The following is a 20,870-nucleotide window of genomic DNA, read 5'->3' on the forward strand; positions in this document are numbered from 1 at the left end:
GACTTACTATCCTAAGGTTCTCTTTGAGTCTGGCAAGCTAAGCTGGAAGCTGGTTTTATCCTTATGGCCAAAAGCAGAGTAGAATGGAAGCCTCCCCCAAGAAGAGAGAATTTACAGCTTTTATTAGGTCTTACAGATAACCATAGTATGCTTTATCAGTAGTCACTGTATGGACCAAAAGAGATATACAATTAATGTGAACATACTACATTACTAAACTAGTATTACCACAAAAATGAAAAGACTTTACCAGACCAGAAGACTGCTTAAATCTGACTAATCTCAAGAGGTTTTTTCAATTGTTTACAAATAGTCTCATTATCATATATCCTGCAGTTCTAGAGCTGAGGCACTACAGCACAGGCATCAAAAATCTCACCCAAATTCCCAATTTTATATATGCTATGACTAAAATTTTAAAAAATCATTTCCAGACAACTTCCGTTTCAAATCTCTTAAGTCTCTTAAATTTGTCTTAAATCTCTGGATATCAAAAACATCTCACATACTTGCTCCTGAGGATAATTAGCCCCAAAATTATTTTTTAAGTATACCTGAAATATATTAATCATTCACAAACATGTTTCAGGGTTACATGATTGGTAAGTAAACAAGTCTTTGGTAAATAACAACTACTCTGTTCTTCACTCAGTTAAAAAACTTAATCTATTTTTAAATCTAGATTAACTGATTTTTTTAATAATTATTTCTATAATGAATAAGGCTCATGTGGCACAATGGTGAGTGGGATGAATGGTTGTATGTAGCAAACCTGAATGACGTTTTCAGGTTACAAATCCTGTTAACACTAAGTGCCCGCTCTGGCTCATTTTCTTTTTGTGCCCTTCAGCCAGGCCCAGGAAGCTGAATCTGAATGAGAGCTTTCTAATGAATTAGATTTCCAACATTTTAAAGTGTCAGCAATCTAGTAAATACTGTCCATTGCAAGGATACATTCTACAGTAGGTACTGGACTGTATGCTAAAAACTACAACAAACCAATTAGTTTAAGGTTGAAATAATACATTATAGCTGCGGTATTTCCTAAAAATGTCTGCTTTACTACTTATGCAGTAAAACAGAAAAACTATGCACTATGCATGCTTCTGTGAGTTGGAGATGACTGCTTGCTCCCAAAGGAAACCTAAAGGCACAGGACATAAGTAATGTGAATGAAAATCTGGTAACAAACACCGGCTTCCATTTTATTACAAGAATCCAAACAGAAACTGAATGCCTAAACTGATATTTTTACTGGTTGTGTACTAGATGCCTTCACTTTGGCTAAAAGATACTATACCATGTCCTTTAAGAAAAATAGAAACATTAAATTGATCTTGTAGTTTCAGAGGAGAAATAAAAAGATGTCTGCTTTAGGTTTGGCTTACAGAGTTTTGGGGATTATTTGAAACATGTCCAAGAAATGATTAGATTATTTTCAATGACTGTTACAGTTTTACTCTTCTACCACAGTTTTTTAATCATCTGCCTTGTTAAAGGATCAATTACATTTAAGACAATAAATAGTATACTTTACAATAAATAATATTCAAGTCAAAGTATTGTACTTACAAAATAATGTAACACTGTAATAGGATCTTCAAGATCAATTCCAGTTTATATATTCTGCAGCAAAAATAACATTTCTAGTAGGAAGGAATCACTTATAAACCTAGCAAGATCTACACATTCACATGTGTGTGTAAACAACTTAACAAGGTTTATTATGTTTCCAGAAAAGCTATGCTTTTACAGTAGGTTTTCATCTAAATGTTATCATAATATGGTAGTAAATATATAACAGCGCTTATATTTATCTCCATCACAAATTTTAATTTGAAAAAAAAAAAATTGAATGCCATTATTTACAAAGAACAGCAACTTTCCTTTTGCTTCACAAGTGACTGTATCTGTGTGTGAACAAAATGTTAGGGCGAGGCATTCCAGATGAACTGCAGCTAAGGTTGGACGAGGATGATTTCATAAGGAACAGTGAAGGTCCTGGCAATAAATACCTACAAAGGATATGAAAAATATAGCAGAGTTTACAGGCAAAGTGACATTCAAGAGCAAAAGAATTAGTTGTTCATGCGCCATACCTTACAATCGTTGTATGCAAGAAATTATGTACAATAAGTACTATTTATAAAATTTACAGGGCATTAGGCCCTAGCTAACTCAGGAAACAGATCTGAACTCAGAGAAACTCTTAGCAAAATTTCAAGACGTTGTATGAGGATCAAACATCTTTCCAGTCCTTTATGTTTAAAGCCAGCAGATAAATAAAACAATGGCATCCTGTGTAACACTACTACCAAAAATAATACTTCACCCATTGTTTTCTGTTATTATGGTACTATTTATTTAATTTAAACTGGGTAAAAACTGCAATTGATGTTAACTAGCTTATAAAAAGTTAAGTTATAAAAAAAGTTAATTAGCGAAAAAACAGAGATTTTCAGCTTTGGTTCAACTCTAATTCTCTAAAAATAGGCATGCTATCATCACTACTCTAGTAAAGCAAGAAACAATGATGCTGCAACCTAGTAAGTCACATCAATGACTATTTACCTTTTAAATTCAGGCAACTATGTAGCCTGTATTTTATGTAATACTACAAACAATAATTTAGCATATGCCTAATATTCATTCTTAAACCTTTTCATGTTATCATTTCCTAATAGTTAATTGTAGAAATCATTAGATGACCCCAGTAAGTGCAAAAATAACATCCACACTAAATCAGAATTTCATAATTATGTCAATGTTAGCGTGGATTAACACAACACATTGTATAAATTATTGCTTTAAAATTGTTGCATCATTCTAGTGAATCATATTGATTAATGATGAATAAGTTAAAAGACTGATCCTACTAATTACATGGATAGAAACAGCATCACACTGGCAATGGAAGACAATCTATATAAGAAAGTGTACCCATGTGGTTTGTTTAAGCTTTGAGAAAAGCTGTTATTATAAAAATATTATCACCAATGCATTTTTTTAAACAATTTCCAAAAAAATAAAGTCTAATTTGGAACAGGTTGGTGGTGAGCTTAACCGTTCACTACATCACCAGACTGAGTCCTACCTTTGCTTGACGATACAGTAAAAAACTCGAATGCTTCCCAGAGAATATGCCATGAAATAGATAAGATTATTTAGCAAGCTGTAAGAATCTAGCAGTAGATGGTTTTGGTTTTTTTAATTTTGTAACACAGGTGAATCTATCAAAATATGAAAAGTCTGACTTTTTACACAGTCTTTTAGCTATTGTTTTAAAGAGAATTCGGTATAGTTTTTGAGTTCTCCTATTGTTCTCTTTACACTTTTAATTTTGTGAGAAAAAAATGACATTAATACACACTTACATTAATACTCCTATTCATCCTCTTCATGACATATAGTGGATTTACAGTTAGGAGATGGGATTGAGAACACATTTGAAGAGTGAAAAAAGAACTCTGTGCCAGTTTTCATTCCCTTTTTGTCTCTCCCTGTACAAATAAGTTTTCCCAGCTAAAGAGGTATCTATTTGTAATCTTTGAAAGTTTTAGTTTCACAAACATTTGTTTCATAAATGCAAACAAAACAAAAAATTGGTTTGTGCTCAGGAAAAAAAAAATTCTTCAAATTAGATTTTCTAAAGTCTTGAAAAAATTGACTTCTTGTACATTTATTAAATTATATTCTGATCTCTTCTTGTACTTCACACAATTTTATGGAGAGTCAAGAAAACTATTATTAGTATTGCAGATTCTTATATCATTTAAAAACAGGAACCTAGATGAAAAGTTAAATAGTATTGTGGTTCTCCCATTTCTAGAAAAATAGTTCATTACCTTAAAATTGTGGAGCATAATGAGCAAGAGCATTTATTTCCATACATATCTTTCATTTCACAAATTCAGTATATCATGGTTAACTAGCATATTGCTGTATCCACAGTACAGATGTAACATTTTTGGAGATTAATATAAAAACTGTAACTTGAATCAATCAGAGTTGTCATGACACTGCATTGCTGAAGACATACTGATATTTAGGATATAGAGTGGTTAGATTCCTCTAGTGTGTGAAATTTGTGAATAAACTTCCATTCATTATCCAAGAAAACACAGAAACTGGAGACGAGAAAGTTCTCTTGGACCATCCCTTTCACTGCTTTCCAAACACAAGCCATTTAGCTGCAGTACATTAGTGTAATCTGATCAGTTTGAATAGTTAGTCGTTGGTCATGATGAAAAATTTTCTGCTGTATTAACAGCAAAAGCAATAAAAACTTCAAGGCTGAAGATTTTCTAGTCTTAGCTAAACCAAATGATTTTACCATACTCCTGCTATAGCTCAGTAGATGTTAATATTGAATATGACTTGTTTTGTGGCTAACTTCTAGTTTTGCTGTGACCAAACAAATTCAGTTTCTGGTTGATTTTAAATTATGTTAGAGTGCCTTAAGATCCATATGGCAATAACAAATGGGTTCAGCGTATCAAATAACTAGTCTGAGATAAGGCAAGTAAGCAATTAAGTCATCAAATAAGTTTAACAGATAATATATCACAGGTTTGCTTTTCACGTAATATTTAACTCATAAAGCCCTTCTATGAAATAAAGTCTGTAAGATGTTTTATATAAACAAAGCATTGGTAAATTTGTATGAATAATAATTCAAATTGCCACTATGGATAGAATTTGGAACCTAAGTAATTTGCAATTTACATTTAATTCTCCACCTACAGCTGTTAAATTGCAGATCATTGACTCCCACAGTTGGAGCATTTTCAGTAATCCCTAAACTGACAATATTATAATCCCTATTGTATCCAGTTGGAGAACTAAACCAGCCAATGGAGAATCGGGTAAGTGCCAAATAATTTTTTTACTATATGATGCTGTTTTGCAAGGTTTGAAAATATATTTATGCTCTGTAAGGTGAAATAATAAAACTTTCAATCTGTAGGTTTTGGAAATCAACTTTGCAAAACTGTGCAATACAGTAAATCAGATGGCACTTACCTGACCCTTGGCTGGAGCTCTGCCCCTATATCATCCCACTGCGAATGTGAAGCCAGAAGTATCGTACATGTTAGGATACCTCTAGGAATGCAAATCTGGAATCAGTGACTTTTGAGGGATCTGAGAAGGGGAAGAAAGGAAATTTTCAGTTCACTTTATGGAAAGCCTTTGCTGCAGCTACTTGGGCAGTAGGTGATCAAAACTTTAATAAGTGTGCTTTCACACAAAATGTGTATATCAAGTCATCTTTTAGTAGCACTTCATGAGTGATCTAGAGAGATTAGAATGACAGAAACTCAGGATCAAGGGAAATGTTGGGGGGTTGCCTTTTTTTTCTTAAATACATAGCGAACTAGGCTTAAAGAAAAGTGTAGTGGTAGCAACATAGACTGAAACCTGTTCCAATATTATCCCTTATACTTACAAGTTAGGAAGAGAATATTGAAATGTATACCTTGTATCATCCAAGTGGGGGCTAATCCCAGTTGGGGATCCTCTTGAATCTGATGAATATTTGTAAACCACCAGTAGGCAGTGTTTGCAAAGCTGTACTATTTGTTGGCAACACTGGAGTTGCTCAGGAGTCACCACCTCTGTGCTTTTACTGAATATGGTTTCCCAAGAACTCCTGTTAGGGAAAAAGACACGACTTCATGTTTTCTGTCGCAAATTGCAATCTCAGAGCTCTACTGCTTTATATCGGATTTAAAAATAGAGGAACAAGAGAAAAAGCATGACCTTGCCTGTTTATAGGAAAGCTCTATATTATTGTAACACAAGTGCTGGCAGATGCTGAGTCTAAAACACAAATTAAGGAGTTAATCTTCATATGTGAAATGTCCAGAACCATTTTTCACTTGGTTTGTTCCCTAAAGCGTTTACAGGACCATTACTTAGGTTTAGCACATAAAGATTTACTGTCACATAATTGTATATGTGTCTTACAACAGGAATAACAAAAAACACATTATTTTTAACAGGCTACCACCTGAATGTGAATGTGATATGGTATTAAAGAAATTAATAAAAGTAATAAATTCTTTCTAAATCTCTACACAGCATAATAATATTCTTCTAATTTAAGTACATGATACTAAGAAACAAATACGAAATTAATTTATAGGAGATCAGTATGTACTCCGCTTCCTTATCCAAATAATCATATAAGGAGAGTTCCTCAATCTAGTCATTCAAATACTCTTATTATTCTGTCTGGTCATATGGGGTTGTTCTCCTACAAGCAAGTGCAGCTTGCAAAGTGTATCTGTAGAAGCATTCCTTTTTGAAATGCAGACCATCGTGCTTTTGTTTTCTTAAAAAGCCATTTCTCTTTCCAGAGAAAACCAAACCCTACCATACCAATATAAACCAGGTATCTTTTACCACAGAAGACAATAGTTCTTTGCATACACCTCAACACTCCTGTCTGTGCAAAATGGTCCCTGTGAAGACTTGGTTTTGGTCAAAATATTATCCAGTAGCACAGAAGGTTTGTAAGCTTGAGGGTTTTTGTTTGTTTATGAAAGAAGCACTTCATAGAGCAAGGAAAATTTGCTGCATCTGGCTTCAACACAGCATCCAGGATGATTTAGCCTTGTCCACTGAGATCAGCAGTAGATTTCACAATGCTGGTGTAAGAAGTTTCTCCTTAAAACAACATCAAAGAACCAGCAAGCTTACTTCTGCCTAGTGAGATTTTTAAAATTATGCAGTATTAGGATGGAATTATGAACATTAATGACTAAAAGATAAGCTGTATGTATAGCTAACTGATTTTTCAGCCTGGCTCCTCAGTCTAGATGGTAAGTTCCAGCTGAAACTGTTCAGTCCTACAGAATTTCCACTGCACACATAATTTTCAAGTGACACGATTTCAGGACAAACTCAAGGACAAAATTTCTCCTTTATTATTATCATCCATGTAATGAATTGTTTAAGAAATATTCTTTATAAGGCATCAAAACTGTTTCACTTCATAAACTGAATAATTCTACTACTTGAGGAGCTACTATTTTCTTTAATATATTTTTCTCAATACTGTTTCCTGTCTGGGAACTTTCCACATGTATTTTTACATGGAAATTAATCTATTGTCTTCATTCTTTCCTCATGAAGTCACATGATGGTTGGTAGAAAGCAGCAAGATAAAGTTTTAAGTATTACATTCGTTCAACAGATTCACAGTGCTACACATAATTATATTCTAATTCAATCCATAAATCTCCAAAGTCCTGTGGGAGAAACTTTCCTGATAAATTCCTTAAGTCTTGGGCTTTGAGGTCTGTGATCACTTTCCTGCAGTTAGGAGGGATTTTATTAGTGAAGAATAATACGTGGCCTGCTATAACTACGGCTGATTATGAACATAGTGGTATACAGTTGCCCCAATAACAAAGATTGAGATTTTGAAATATATATATGAATTTTAATGAGCTTCCATATAAACGTGCTGTGCAACCTCCTCCATTTGCTACACAGATTCAGTTCATACTCCACTATACTGCAGTCAACAGGGATCAGAGTACTATTACCTAAGGAAGCTTAATTTGTTATGCTGTAAATTTAGTTTCCATACACTAGTAAGAAACCATGGAGTTCTCACCAGATCCAGAAAAAAGTAGTATGCTTGATTGTGCATTATTGTCAACTACATGTTGCTCTTTTTATAACTATCTGAAGTCAAATGGTTCTACCAGCTTTCTCTTAATAATTTTGTTTATTATACAGTAAAACAAAGATAGCTTTATGAAAGCATCTACATCACAATTATTTCACTGAGGTTTTCTTTGTTTCTTTGTTCATTCTTTTTGCTAAAATAGCATATGCCTAGCAGAGATCTAACCAGCAAGAGGAAACCTTAAGGCTATTAGCTCTGCTATTCTCCCAAGACATATGTCTTACAAATAGTGAAAGTACTATACTCCTTAATATATTTTCATATACTCATGTTGTTTCTGAATTAGCACATTAATACCCCTTCCTGTCCAAATTCTACACATGATCTATGTTTATTCCAATCTGTTCTTTAAAATGGCACAATGAACTCAAAGGAAGAGTCATGAGAAGTTGGCCTCTGCTACAGAGGTGCTGTCATGAGTTCCCTGTTGTGGATTACATGGCAAGAAGGATGCTTGTAACTAAATAAACATACTGGGAAGGTACAAACAGCCTTTCTGTTTTCTTCTGTGAATTCTGTGTTAAGTATATTACATGCAGACTGATCTCTACGCATACTGGATATTTGTATATTACTTTTGCAGTATTTTTAGAATCTTTTACATAGAAACTCCTCTTACAAGGAATTGGATCTTTGTCAAAGAATTTAGCTCCACTTTGGAGTCAGCTGAGTTTTGTTCTGCATGAATGAAATCATTGCTAGATGAGAAATGCAACTCTTCACTGAACTCTTCTGCTGGCTCAAAGACTCTTCTCCCAAGCCAAGTAAGCAACAGAGTAGTTCAAAGGTTTTGAATAAAAACCATTCTTTTTAGAGAAAAAAAATCTAAAATGAAAATTTTCATGCATATTAGAAGATTTGCACATTAAAAGTAAAATTCAAAGTAATAACAGCATTATTAAAAGGGAAGGTAATTATAATATTCTATGACAACAAAAATTGAGCTTGGACTCAAGACTTCACACGCCTCCGCTGGCATGAAAAAGGGACCCTGCAGATGCTGAGGATTATACAAAAAAAACCCGTTTCAGATTGGAAACACAGAAATCTTTTCTCACCCTACTTTAACTTTTGGAGTGTGCTACATACCCAATACCTACCCCTAGCAAATCTTAAGGCTGACATTATCTGCATGTGCCCATGGCCCATCTCAGTGAAAAAAAAGTGAAGACTCCTAACGGCTTGCACAACAACAACAAGCCTTCAGCAATGACAAGATAATGATAAAAAAGCCCAAAAAACTGATGACCTTTTAGATACTCTCAGATCCCTCTTCTTGTTATCTATTTTGTTGGGAAACAATTAACTAGTGCATTACATGCATTCTCTACATATGACAAATGACTATATGTGAAGAACATATTGACCTGATTTCTTTGTACATACAATATCCATCAGCATACTACTGCATTTGTTGCAGTTCATTTTCAATAAATCTCTTAGAACACCTCATGCAAGCTAATCAAAATCCCTCCCATTCTTTATACATTGTATATACTTACAGAGAAAATGTCTTTTTGTATGCAATATATTTCATATTTAAACATTTGTATTCTTATTTTATGAAGAAATTGGGGGGGGCGGGAGGGGGAAGATTATATTGTACCTATGATCTGATCATCCAAACCTATCCTTACATGAATGCCTTTGATTTCAGGAATGTAGCATTTGAAGTGTAGGATATTGAACTTTCAATATATGGCCTGATCTTTTTTTCCCCATAGAAAACTTGTATTTGGTACTCAAACCACAAACATCTGCTTACCTCAGTGTGGACATTTCCTATTCTGCATATACTCAAATTCCCACCAGTGTAGGAAACAGTGAATGTAATCAGGCACAGAAATTCAAACTCATTATTTGTAAATCACGGAACTGACATTGCATTTGGCATGAGATGTCAACTGCACTTGTGACTGAATTCTTCCCTTGTAAGTCTTGAGCTCAAATAGGTATGACAATGATTTCTGCTGATGGTAAGTCCACGTTTCACACTTACAGTGGTCTGGCCTCAGAATTGTGCACCATCTGATGAAACAGTTGATCTAAATCTCAGATATTTTGAAAATTAGACTTTTTCTTTAGATTATTATATTTTAAAATACATTACTAAATGTCTGATTCCATTACTGAACCGTTGGCCTAGATTATTAGATTTCTAATTATACTATATCTTTAGATGGTTTTAAAACAAGTTCAATGTATTACAGCATTGTCTTGAATGAAAATGAGCAACAAAGTATGCCAGCATTGACTGCAATTGTGAACTTATGAAGAAGACTAAGATAAGAAAAATAGGCTTACCCTGAATTACAGAAACAGTTCCATAAACCTTGACCATGGCTCCAAAGTAAGCGATTAAATACACGGTTAAAGAGACGGTACAGATGTAAATTTTCAATGTCTGGAGCCTTCCAGACATGCTGTAGAACTGCACGAACACTCGTCTTGACTATATCCAAAACCTAGGAAAAAGTATTCGAAGCAAATCAAAGCAAAGGCGTATTGCAAAACCTAAAACCAACTGTTCACTGATTCACTGCACACACACACACGCACATATGACTGCACAGCCATAAATTCCCACAGATGTCTATGTTTCATTTCTGTGTATTCATCAGCAAATGTTTATGATATGCTTTTTGTGTCAATAACATTTGCAAAGCCAAAACAAAATATTTTATTTTTATTACAGAAAAGTTCATTTCTATTTTTTTCAGTCTGTTCAATACTAGCTTGTTTAAATGACAAAACAAGTTTAAAAAGAAACAAAATGGACACAACTAAAGACTAGAAGCAATGTAATTAACAACCCAAATACTATATATTTGAAGATTATCTCTTCTTCTTTTCCCATACCCTTTTAAAATACCATCCTGAAAAGCTACAAACTGCTTTTGGTTTAATGTCTGTTTAAGCTCAGTGTTACCTTAGATCAAACCATTTTACTTTACCTTTCATGCAGGAAACAGCGTAGTGAAATCAATAAGCAAGAAAATAATCAGCAAGATATTTAAAACAGCAATGTTTATAGAAGTGCAACGGACTTATTAGATGCAGACAACATTTAAATACAAGTGTGTAAAAATGTGGGTGGAGAAAACGCTAAGCTGCATTCAGTATAGCACTGAGAGTTTTACCCACTAAGTCTTAGCTACTCAGTCCACACACACACTTACAGGTAGTCACACATCCAACTCATCAACAGTCCTCTTGGATACACCTTTGCACATCCCACTGAACTGGGAGATGGAAGGTGGGATTCATCTTGCCTGCTTTTAAACATCTGTACATTCTCTTAAGTCAGGCCTCTAGGTTCTCTGCATAATCCTTGGAGAGAAACAGGCTCCAGAGTGCCTTGGCTTCTGTCTATTTAGATACTATCAATAAGACTGGGAGTAGTTTTGTGACCAAAGTAGTATTTAGGCTCCACACTGGCACTCTGAATAGTGTAAAATCTGTCCTAAAAAAAGCCTATGATGCATGTAACCTATTAACAAAAAAGTCAGTTAAATCAACATGTTTTCCTGTAAAGGAGACACCCTTATTGCCTCTTTCACAAAACAGCATCTTCCAAAAAAACAGTCAGACTCAAGCGGGTGGCGAACCAATGGAGGTATTTGTTTATTTGGTACAAGAGGTTGCAAATTTGAAGGTACAATACTTTCCCAGGAAACTTTCAGATATGACTGAATCACACAGTGAAACATCTGACTCTCAAAAGGTGAAGGAGATATACCAGAACAGTGAAGTATGAAAGCATGGTGTAGAACTGCAATTTTTTGGTCCTGCATAACAAGCGGTTGTTTATAATCTGATTAGACGTGATGAAGGAAACAAAGCATAAGCAAAATGCTTGCAATAGCACAATGAAGCTGTGTAGTAAAGAGTAATGCTTAACGGGCAGAAAAATCTATAGATACCTAATAATGACAACCTCAATGATATATGTCATTTACATGTTATTTAAACTCTTTTTTGAAGACCTAGGATTAGTCTGCATGCATGGGTCTTTGTTGTGGTTTAACCCCAGCCAGCAGCTAAGCACCATGCAGCCGCTCATTCACTTCTCCCCACCCAGTGGGATGGGGGAGAGAATCAGGAAAAAAAGTAAAACTCATGGGTTGAGATAAAAACAGTTTAATAGGACAGAAAGGAAGAAACTAATAATGATAATAATAACAATAATAAAATGACAATAATAATTAAGGGATTGGAATACACAAAACAAGTGATGTACAGTGCAATTGCTCACCACTCGCCAACCAATGCCCAGTTAGTTCCCAAGCAGTGATCCGTGCCACCTCCATCCCACCCCACACCAGCCAACTCCCCCCAGTTTATATACTGGGGATGACATCACATGGTGTGGAACACCCATTTGGCCAGTTTGGGTCAGCTGTCCTGGCTGTGTCCCCTCCCAACTTCTTGTGCCCCTCCAACCTTCTTGCTGGCTGGGCATGAGAAGCTGAAAAATCCTTGACTTACTCTAAACATGACTTAGCAACAACTGAAAACACCAGTGTTACCAACATTCTTCTCATACTGAATCCAAAACATAACACTATACCAGCTACTAGAAAGAAATTAACTGTATCTCAGTGAAAACCAGGACAGTCTTGCACTAATTCCATGCACATAATAAGCCAGTGCAAATACGACGGTGTCCTCTCTGTTGGGAATCTTTATGAATGCAGTATGAATGTCTAACATACTAAAAACCACACCTGTGGTCTCTTCATCCCTAAAAGTGAGATAGAAAGAGTAGTAAATTATAACCTAAGAAAGGTGATCTTGTTTAGTGACTGCAGGAGCTAAACCCAGGTTTTGGACTACCACATGCTTGTGGAATGGGTCCAGATTTTCAGACATTCCCTTAGCAGCGTTAGCCTACTGTCTTAATGCATCTCAAGCAGCCTTTTCCTAGTATCTTGCCTGATTAAGGCTTTCCCACACAAATGGCCAGTAGCTGTGATTGTATACACCCATTTGAACCAACTAAGTTCCTAGATTACATAAAGGATCAACCATACATTTCTTTGCAGTGTTACACTAATAGTAATTTATTTCCCTGTGTAAAACAGAACAATTCCACCCCGTATAGATTCTCTCACTAGTCCAAAAGACATGAGCTAGGAACTATGATGCCAATGTAGAGCTTTTGCTTTCACTTTAGCACCTGGAGTTGAAGAAAACTAAGGACTGAACCTTGCATCCTAAAGCAAGCCGCAGACTGCCAGCTACTCTGGAAAAAAAAACTTTCTTACTTTTTTTTACTGTGTTGATATTGCCAATATGCCAGAGGGGGAAAAAGTCCCAGTTAATTGTTCTTAATCTGCAAACATGGCCTCAATCATCCATTTAAGAAAAGAGACAAGGCATTTCACAAGAGTTGGAACTTCATGAAACCTACATCCTCATTCTTCTAAGTAATTCCCCTAGTTTGCCTTCATCTTTCTGTTTACTTTAATTTACATCATTTACTTTAACGTAACCAATTATCTAGGTGTAACAGAACAAGATGTTATGAAAGAACGTATTCAAAACCCTCTGGTAACCATCAAAACACTTTTAAAGAAATTACGTAAAGTGATGAAGTGATGTACATGAAGCAGTCACAACTCCTTCCATGCAAAAGTCTCTTTTTTTTCTTAAAGTCTTGGGAGACTAAATTTCATTTTAGCATGTATTGATTTCATCAGTTTACTCTCAACTTGCTTCTAAATGCCTAATGTATCTCTGCTGTAATGCAGGAATATTACACATTAAGAATATGAGCAGAAGTTTAATTTTTCTACATCACGTTGAATAATTGTTAAGCAAATATAGCTGTCAGGGATGAACATTGTGAAATCTAGTACATTGCCCAGGTATTTCATTCTTGTGTGTTAGAATTTCCCAGTAAGTATAGTGAAGGGGACTGAGTTTCTGTTTTGTATTTCACAAAGTTGCAGAAGGTACCTTTGAGACAGATTCCTTACTTGCATAAATATTCTCCACCTTGAGCTTGCTTCTCCTTTACCCACCTCAATGGAATATAAAACATACTTCTTTCAAATTAACAAAAGCTTACACATTTAGCAGTCCTCAGCTGCAACGTCATTGTCAAAGTTAACCCGTTTTTATAAACTACCCTTCTAAGAATAACTATCTGATTGCTTGAAGGGATTGAGGTTAAAAGCAGTTTAAAAAAAAAAGGCAAATCATTTCCAGTGCAAGCAAAGATGAAGGGCCCACTAGTGCTTCAGGAATTATAAGTCTTCTGAGTTGTAAAAGATATCCTCACAAGAAAAGCAAAGAAATCCACATTTCTGATTGTGCAGGTTTTGTTAATAATGACCTGGCATATCAACCTGTATAATCCTGACTTTGTACATATGCCCTTGATTTTATGTAACTGTCAGTCAAATAAAGGACAGAACTACCCTTTATTGTAGGCTTTCTAAAATAACACTTAAAGGAGAAAATTCTGCCTAGATTGAAAAGAAAGTAAAACAAAAAACAAAACAGACAGACACAGGTAAATTAAGCCAGATGGCCAAAAGGAGCTTAGGAAGGGCAATTTAAGAATGTATAGTAAACAACCTCAGTCTGTCAAAGAGCAGATGTATCACTTTCTCTGTGGTAATTCCTTCCCATAGTTTTGGGGCATGACCTATGGGGAAAGATTGAAGAAGACACCTTAACCAGTCTTGTGTGAAAGCCCTGTATCTCATTTGCAATGATGGGCCCACACTTTCCACACCTGTGGCATCACAGATTAAAGAAAGCAATTCTAGCAGCATGTCCCCCACTAGTTCCAACTGCCCCAAAGATTCCTGCTGAGAAAATGAGATCTCCATTGCAGCAGCAGTGTGAATTTTGGGCCCTGTTATCTATGTATGTATGTATCTACCGACCCCTCCCTCCCTCCTAGCAGCTCTTCCTCCATATCACCATTTTCTACAAGCCCCCACTAAGACTCTCTCTGGTTTTGGGCAAAAGGCTACAACTGCCATATGCACACAATAGAAAAGACCTATGTGCATGTATATTCGGACTACAGCACTCTTTCTTGTAAGTAAAAATAAGTAAGAGATCATTTTAAGCAAAGGACTATTCAGCAGAACAGCTACAGATACCAAACAAAAAAGGACACAATTTCAGCCAATGAAGTTGGTTGCTCTACTGATTCCTGTTAATGGCATAAGAAATAATTCTGCTAAATTATAGATCTATGCTGCCATTTGACATGGTTTGAGAAGGATTTTGTTTAAATTACAGCCTCCTACATTTCCAAGTTCTTCTTCAGTTTGTTATGTCTAATGTAGTTTTAGAAAGCTGTGTGGACACATATTCCATTTAATATCTGAACTTAACTTGAATAGTCAAATATATTTCTATCGTATGACATCACATTAAATGGACACGTTTCCTTTGTCCAGTATGAAAATACAAGCATTTAATACAATATTCAATAAAATATAATTTGAAAGACTGAGGATCATACTGCTGATTTTATAAAAAGTAATTTGAGATAAGGATCTGAAATCATTCTTCCATTCTTCTATAACAATCTAACAAAGTTCTCCAATTATAATATTTATCATGTACGCAGCATTTTGATTGTTACTTTCTTTTATGGTCTATAAAAATAGATTGTGAAACTGAGACACACAGAGATTAAATGCCTGGACCTCATATGCTAATCCACATAATGTGTCAGTGACTGAGGCAGAGAAAGAGCCAAAATACTGGTTTAGGGGTACCAAAGTATTAATAATAGATATAATCTCTGATACATTAAGGAAAATAAATATTACACTGGGAATATGATTTTGAATGACATATGACATACAGATACGACTGACATAACACCATATGTCAGGTTTTAAACAGATTAAAAACTCTTCAGATGCTACACAGAACTGTAGCTCCTGGATAGCAGATGAGTGAAGAGAGAATGATAAACAAATATAATTAGTCCTTTGCAAGACAGTTAGTTGAACATTATAACAATGCCAATAATCTTTGCTTGGCAGGTCTATTTTTTATTCAGCATGATCCATTGTAATACTGTGGGTCAAAGATTCAAATAACCAAGTGCAATATCACTAACTCTAATGGAGTTTTAATATGCCTGGTCTGAAACTGCTGACTGGTTTATCCCTTATCAATCAAATCTGCTGAATCAATGCACTTCTAAAAATGTTTGCTAAAAATTAGGTATGTAAGCACTAACCATTTATTTGTTTGCTTTTCTTTCAGCAGACTAATTTTTTAAGAAATTGTTTTTGAAATTATATTCCAGGATAATTATGCTTGTCTAAATATGGAGCGACATAATTTCCTGCAGTGGAATTAATTCATATATATGTTAGTATTAATAGCATATTTTAGCATCTCAAGTCACTTCCAGCTACTGCTAAACACCAGTAGAAACACAGCTATGAGTCTACTTCAGATGATCTTCAGAAAATGAAATATGTTACTTACTTTTCGTTGCTTTACAGAATCCAGTTTTACCAACCAATAGGATGCCACTTTTGTTTTATGATACTTCCAATTATCCATAATCTGTAGTCATTGCAAAACACAAGATAAAAGGAATACACATAAAAACAACTGAAATTTGGCATTGCATTCATGAGCATTCCTAATGCTAAAAAGCATGAGCATCTAAAACACCTCTGTGAAAAGAAATTTTCTCTAAAAGAAATAGAAAAATATTTGCAAATTTATGTGGGGGAATATTTGCAAAGATGTGTGCAATCTTTCAGTTTAATCCTACCCTCTTTTCCACCTGATTCTGACAGTTGTACACTACAAAGCAGGTAGGAACTTGTCTTGACTGACTCAGCTCAGATTCCTTGAACACAGCAGTAAGTTCAATAATGCATAACTGTTAATCTATTTAAATAGTGAGATTTTTTGCTGCACAATGGACATTAGACATACTTTGAAAACATCCTTTCTATAAATGATCATTATGAACTGCAATACTCTCCTTTTATGATGGCTAAGTGCTACCAAAATAGCCTGAGCTGTGAGCTGTCATTTTGTTATTTTATCTTTCTATTCTATTCCAAACCTATGACAAGTTCTGCCTCACTGACAACTAACATACCATTATTTATTTCCTTCCATGATGAAATATTATTTTCCATCAGAAATTGGTTAAGGCCAGACGAATTTATAAAAGAATTCTGCAGTAAGTGCATTTATAACCATGCTAACACTGTATGAGAAAGCCCCACTAGGTGGAGTGCGCGCGCACACACACACTCCCATATGTACAGAAATGCACACACACACATTTCTGAAAGAGAAAGTTTAATGAAGCATTTTATTTCTGCTTCTAAGATGAGAAACTCAGTATGCTAGTTATGAATGCTATCTTCCAAAATCACCCAAATCAACCATCAGTACAGGAGAATTCCCTTCCACTGTGATGCAGTTGCACAGATTACTAGAGACAATCAACATTTTGAAAGCTGTGAGAGACTGAAAGAGTTAACGTCTCAAACATTGCGGTGGGGCAAGTTCTGCTTAAAGACAAACCCCCCGCACAGCAAGGAACCAAGGTGAAAAGCCCATCAGCTCAGACATCAGCAACAGGAGGGGGAGGGCCTGCTGGAGGGTGCGCAGCTCCCTGTTCTGATAAGCTGTTCTGATACAAAGATCAAACAACGGCTGTGTCTGCAAGGAAGGAGAAGTTACTCCACAAACAACCCCCAAGCCCAAAGGCTCACAAACTGCTTTTTAACCTGACGAGTTTGAGAGCCCGCCTGAAGGAGGGGCAAGGATGATAAAAGGACACAAGCTGAAGCCCCAGGTGCACAAGCCCACCTGGACTGGATCCCTCAGCTGACTGAACCAACGCTGGACCCAGGACCAGCGAAATCTTTCTTCCTTTTTCTCTCTCGTCTTCTTCTCTCTTTCCTCTTCCTTTTCCACAATCCCTACACCTCATCCATTTCAAGATATAAACCACTGACCAAGTCTGAGACTAAGAGTGGATCCAGCAGCCCCTGGGCCCTTTGCTGAGGAGGAGTCTGGAAAGCCAGGGGGTCTGCTCTGAACCTCGGGACGCGACGGGAGGGATCTCCTTGTTCCCTGAATTGATGTGTATGGTTACACGGTTTACAGAAGTAGTCTGATGCCAATTCCTGTTGTGAGAAACCCTGCCACCTACTACCACGCCTCCCCAGTTCTGTTTGCTTCTGTGATGAATAAAATCTTTAACAGATCCTTTGGTGTCCTTTCACCTTAATTTAGCCCGAGGGAATTTCAAATTAAACAGGACTCCCTGGTCTGTCCAGTCTGGGTCGTGACAAAAGCAAACAGAGCAAAGGACATTTCCAGACGGATAATGAATTAGATTAATTTTAACACACCGTGGACTGTGCTTACTACATTAGAATACGAGTGTTAATTTAAATTACGAGATCCCTCCATATTTCTACTAGACTGAAAAAAGAACTTCTATCTTCTTTTTTTTTCCTTTTCCAAGCTGATGTTAGCTTCTTTGTACTAGATATTTAAAAGGGATTTAGATAGCATGTGTTTTCTGCTTATATATCTTAATATTAGGTGTTGCTTTTTAATTGCTCTTGAGATTGGGCATTGTTTCATGTGTTTTTCATAACAAATTATGAGGCTCAGGACAATGTTGGATGTAAGAAAGGGTAAGCTGACAGACTAGAAGAGCCAAAAAAGAGTTTGACTGGTGTTCTTCACAACTAGCAGACTTTCAGTTTACCTTGCAGCATACCATTCTGAGTTCTCTAGTATGCCTATTCGAGAGCAAGTTAAACATGTCAGGATCTGTACTAACAATATCAGATGAAATATGAATTGTAACATTCTTCTTAGCTTACTTAAAAGTTTGAACTTTCTCCACAATGAAAAACTCAATTTTCCTAACCTTCCTGATTGCTTCTCATACGTTTTATAAAAACATAGGAATGTTTTCAGTGTTCTTTTAAGGTCAGAAAGTATGCAAAGCTCCAAGCTTTCAAAATCTTTTGAATTATCCTGAGTTTTGGGAGTTTTGGAAGTTTTAAGGCCACAGAAGCTCATGAATCATAAACTGAGCTTCCTGCTTTCCTTCATTTTAGTGGCCTAAACAGTAAGTGTCTAGCCTGTTATTCTCGTTTCTTATTTATAGATACTTACATCTTCTATAATTAATTCTGATTCTTCATCTGTTTTTCCTGGGAACTTCATTCTCATGTCATTGATCATGAGAAGAGTCTCTTTTGTCAAAGCAACTTCTTGCTCTTTTGTTTTCTGTTGCATCAAAGACTCGCTCTAGAAAACAATACGAAGCAGAGGAAAAATTTCAAGCGTGTCATTAGATCACATTACAAAGATGTTTCCTTGACAAAAACAAATTCTAAATAGGGTGACATAAAATATATTATTAAAGTGTATAGACATATTATCTAATACATAACCAATATAGACACATATGCTTCATGTACACTAATGCATCACCATTACTTAACAGTTATCAAGAAATTCAAGAAAAACAGGTCAAATGTTCATTCTGTTTCAAACAAGCTTGCAAATATATATTCAATATTTCATTTAAAATATAAATTTGAAATTTAGATAACAGACTTTGAATTTAAATTCAACATAATGAAAAAAATTATTAGTCATATAAAACTGCCTTTCAGTTCTTCACTGCAACAATTTAACAGAAACTGCTGATCATACATCATTGTGCCAAGATTTCAGGAAGCATTAAAAAGTAAGGACACTTTGCTCCTACTCTGGTCAGTGGGAGTTCTGACAGTGTCTTTGATTGTCCAGGATTTTGTTTAAAATATCAGTGCTTTTTATACCAACACCAACTTGAACCCCTACAGTATCTGCATAAGACCATCTCTGGAGGGTTTTTGGAATTTTCTTTAAATCCTGGACACTAGTTAGAAGTATTTCTCATCCTCTTTACTTTTGCATACTTTCACATTTGCAAGATTAAGTGGGCTTAGTTTTATGTTTTTTCAAGAGTGAAATTCAAAACTATGATATTTACTTAAGGATATTTTTGATTAAGTAAGTGATAAATATTTTCAAGCATAACAAAATACTTTGCTATATGATATATAATAATGTGGCTGAAATATAAGATAGCAAATATTTCCAAATCCACTTCTGTTTATAACTGCTACAATAACGTGTTTGCAATTCCTAACTATAAATGGCTTATTCTAAACTTAGTTCCCATACCTTTAAAACATTTGGATCTCAGCAGCCTCCAAAAATGACAACATAGTGCTCTTTTCTTGCCCAAAGGATAGATAAACTAATACTTTATCACACACAAATTATTTCTTCTTAGTAAGTTACAGTTTATCAATTTTAATTTTATTCTATCAGTAATATATAGTATGTTATTCTTAGTTGCAAAAATAATTATGAAGAGTTCCATTCACAATACAGTGCTAAATTATGAGTAGTTCTTATCCATTCTGCAAGTACTTTTATTCACATTATTTTAAGAAGCATGACCTAAGCTCTATCACCCAACATAATTGTTCTGCAAATCAAGATCGTTTCTGTGGCGGAGCTTTCTCAATGAAAAAGAGAGCATGGTTTCTTACTAATGTTAATTTAAGTGAGTAGCCCATTTTTAATGTCAGATGGTAAGAGACTGGTTTTAATCTTTCAGTAATTTGTATTTGATATAAAGTTAATGTGAATAGAAAAATCTGTATTAGCCCTGTCTCATTAAACTCTCAGAGTACATCTTGAAGATAAAAGGGTACTTCTTAAACTTGAGATAGCTAATGTGATAAAAAATACTTTTAACACGTTGTGGCGAAGACACAATCTTAATGTCTTTCCAATTCTATTAGCTGACTTTAAAGATGGAAAAACATGTTAAGGAGTATTTCACAAGATGTCAGCACACAATTTTAAAAGGATTCTTTTTCATCATTTAGACAAAGCCTCACAGGCAAAACAGACCATGAGCGTTCTACCAGATAAAAATTATGATTAGAGATAGTAAATACTATGAAGCAAGTTAATTAGCATTACAAAAGGATTTCTCACAAAGCTGACCACAATAGAGAAAAACTGCAAGTATGGGTTAAAAGTGCCAATTTGGTTTGCCCCATCTCCAGATGAATTATTTGGGTGATGAAATATATAGGTCAGACACCAAAGCATGAATGGA

At 35.2% G+C, this 20,870-nt stretch overlaps 1 protein-coding gene across 1 annotated transcript in view; it reads right to left on the bottom strand.

Moving 5' to 3' along the window:
• Positions 1-741: 741 nt before the first annotated feature.
• TTLL7 (tubulin tyrosine ligase-like family, member 7) overlaps positions 742-20,870 on the bottom strand; it is a 59,693-nt gene continuing 39,564 nt past the window's right edge. Inside the window, exons 16-20 of the mRNA XM_010582734.1 lie at positions 18,857-18,991; positions 16,175-16,255; positions 10,004-10,164; positions 5,477-5,650; positions 742-2,015 (exon numbers count right to left, since the gene is read on the bottom strand). Of these exons, the coding sequence (XP_010581036.1) occupies positions 1,895-2,015; positions 5,477-5,650; positions 10,004-10,164; positions 16,175-16,255; positions 18,857-18,991 (672 nt within the window). The 3' untranslated portion in view covers positions 742-1,894. The remainder of the gene's footprint in view (positions 2,016-5,476; positions 5,651-10,003; positions 10,165-16,174; positions 16,256-18,856; positions 18,992-20,870) is intronic.

Source organism: Haliaeetus leucocephalus, unplaced genomic scaffold (genome assembly GCF_000737465.1).
Source record: "Haliaeetus leucocephalus isolate CR32 unplaced genomic scaffold, Haliaeetus_leucocephalus-4.0 Scaffold848, whole genome shotgun sequence".
NCBI classification, from domain to species: domain Eukaryota; kingdom Metazoa; phylum Chordata; class Aves; order Accipitriformes; family Accipitridae; genus Haliaeetus; species Haliaeetus leucocephalus.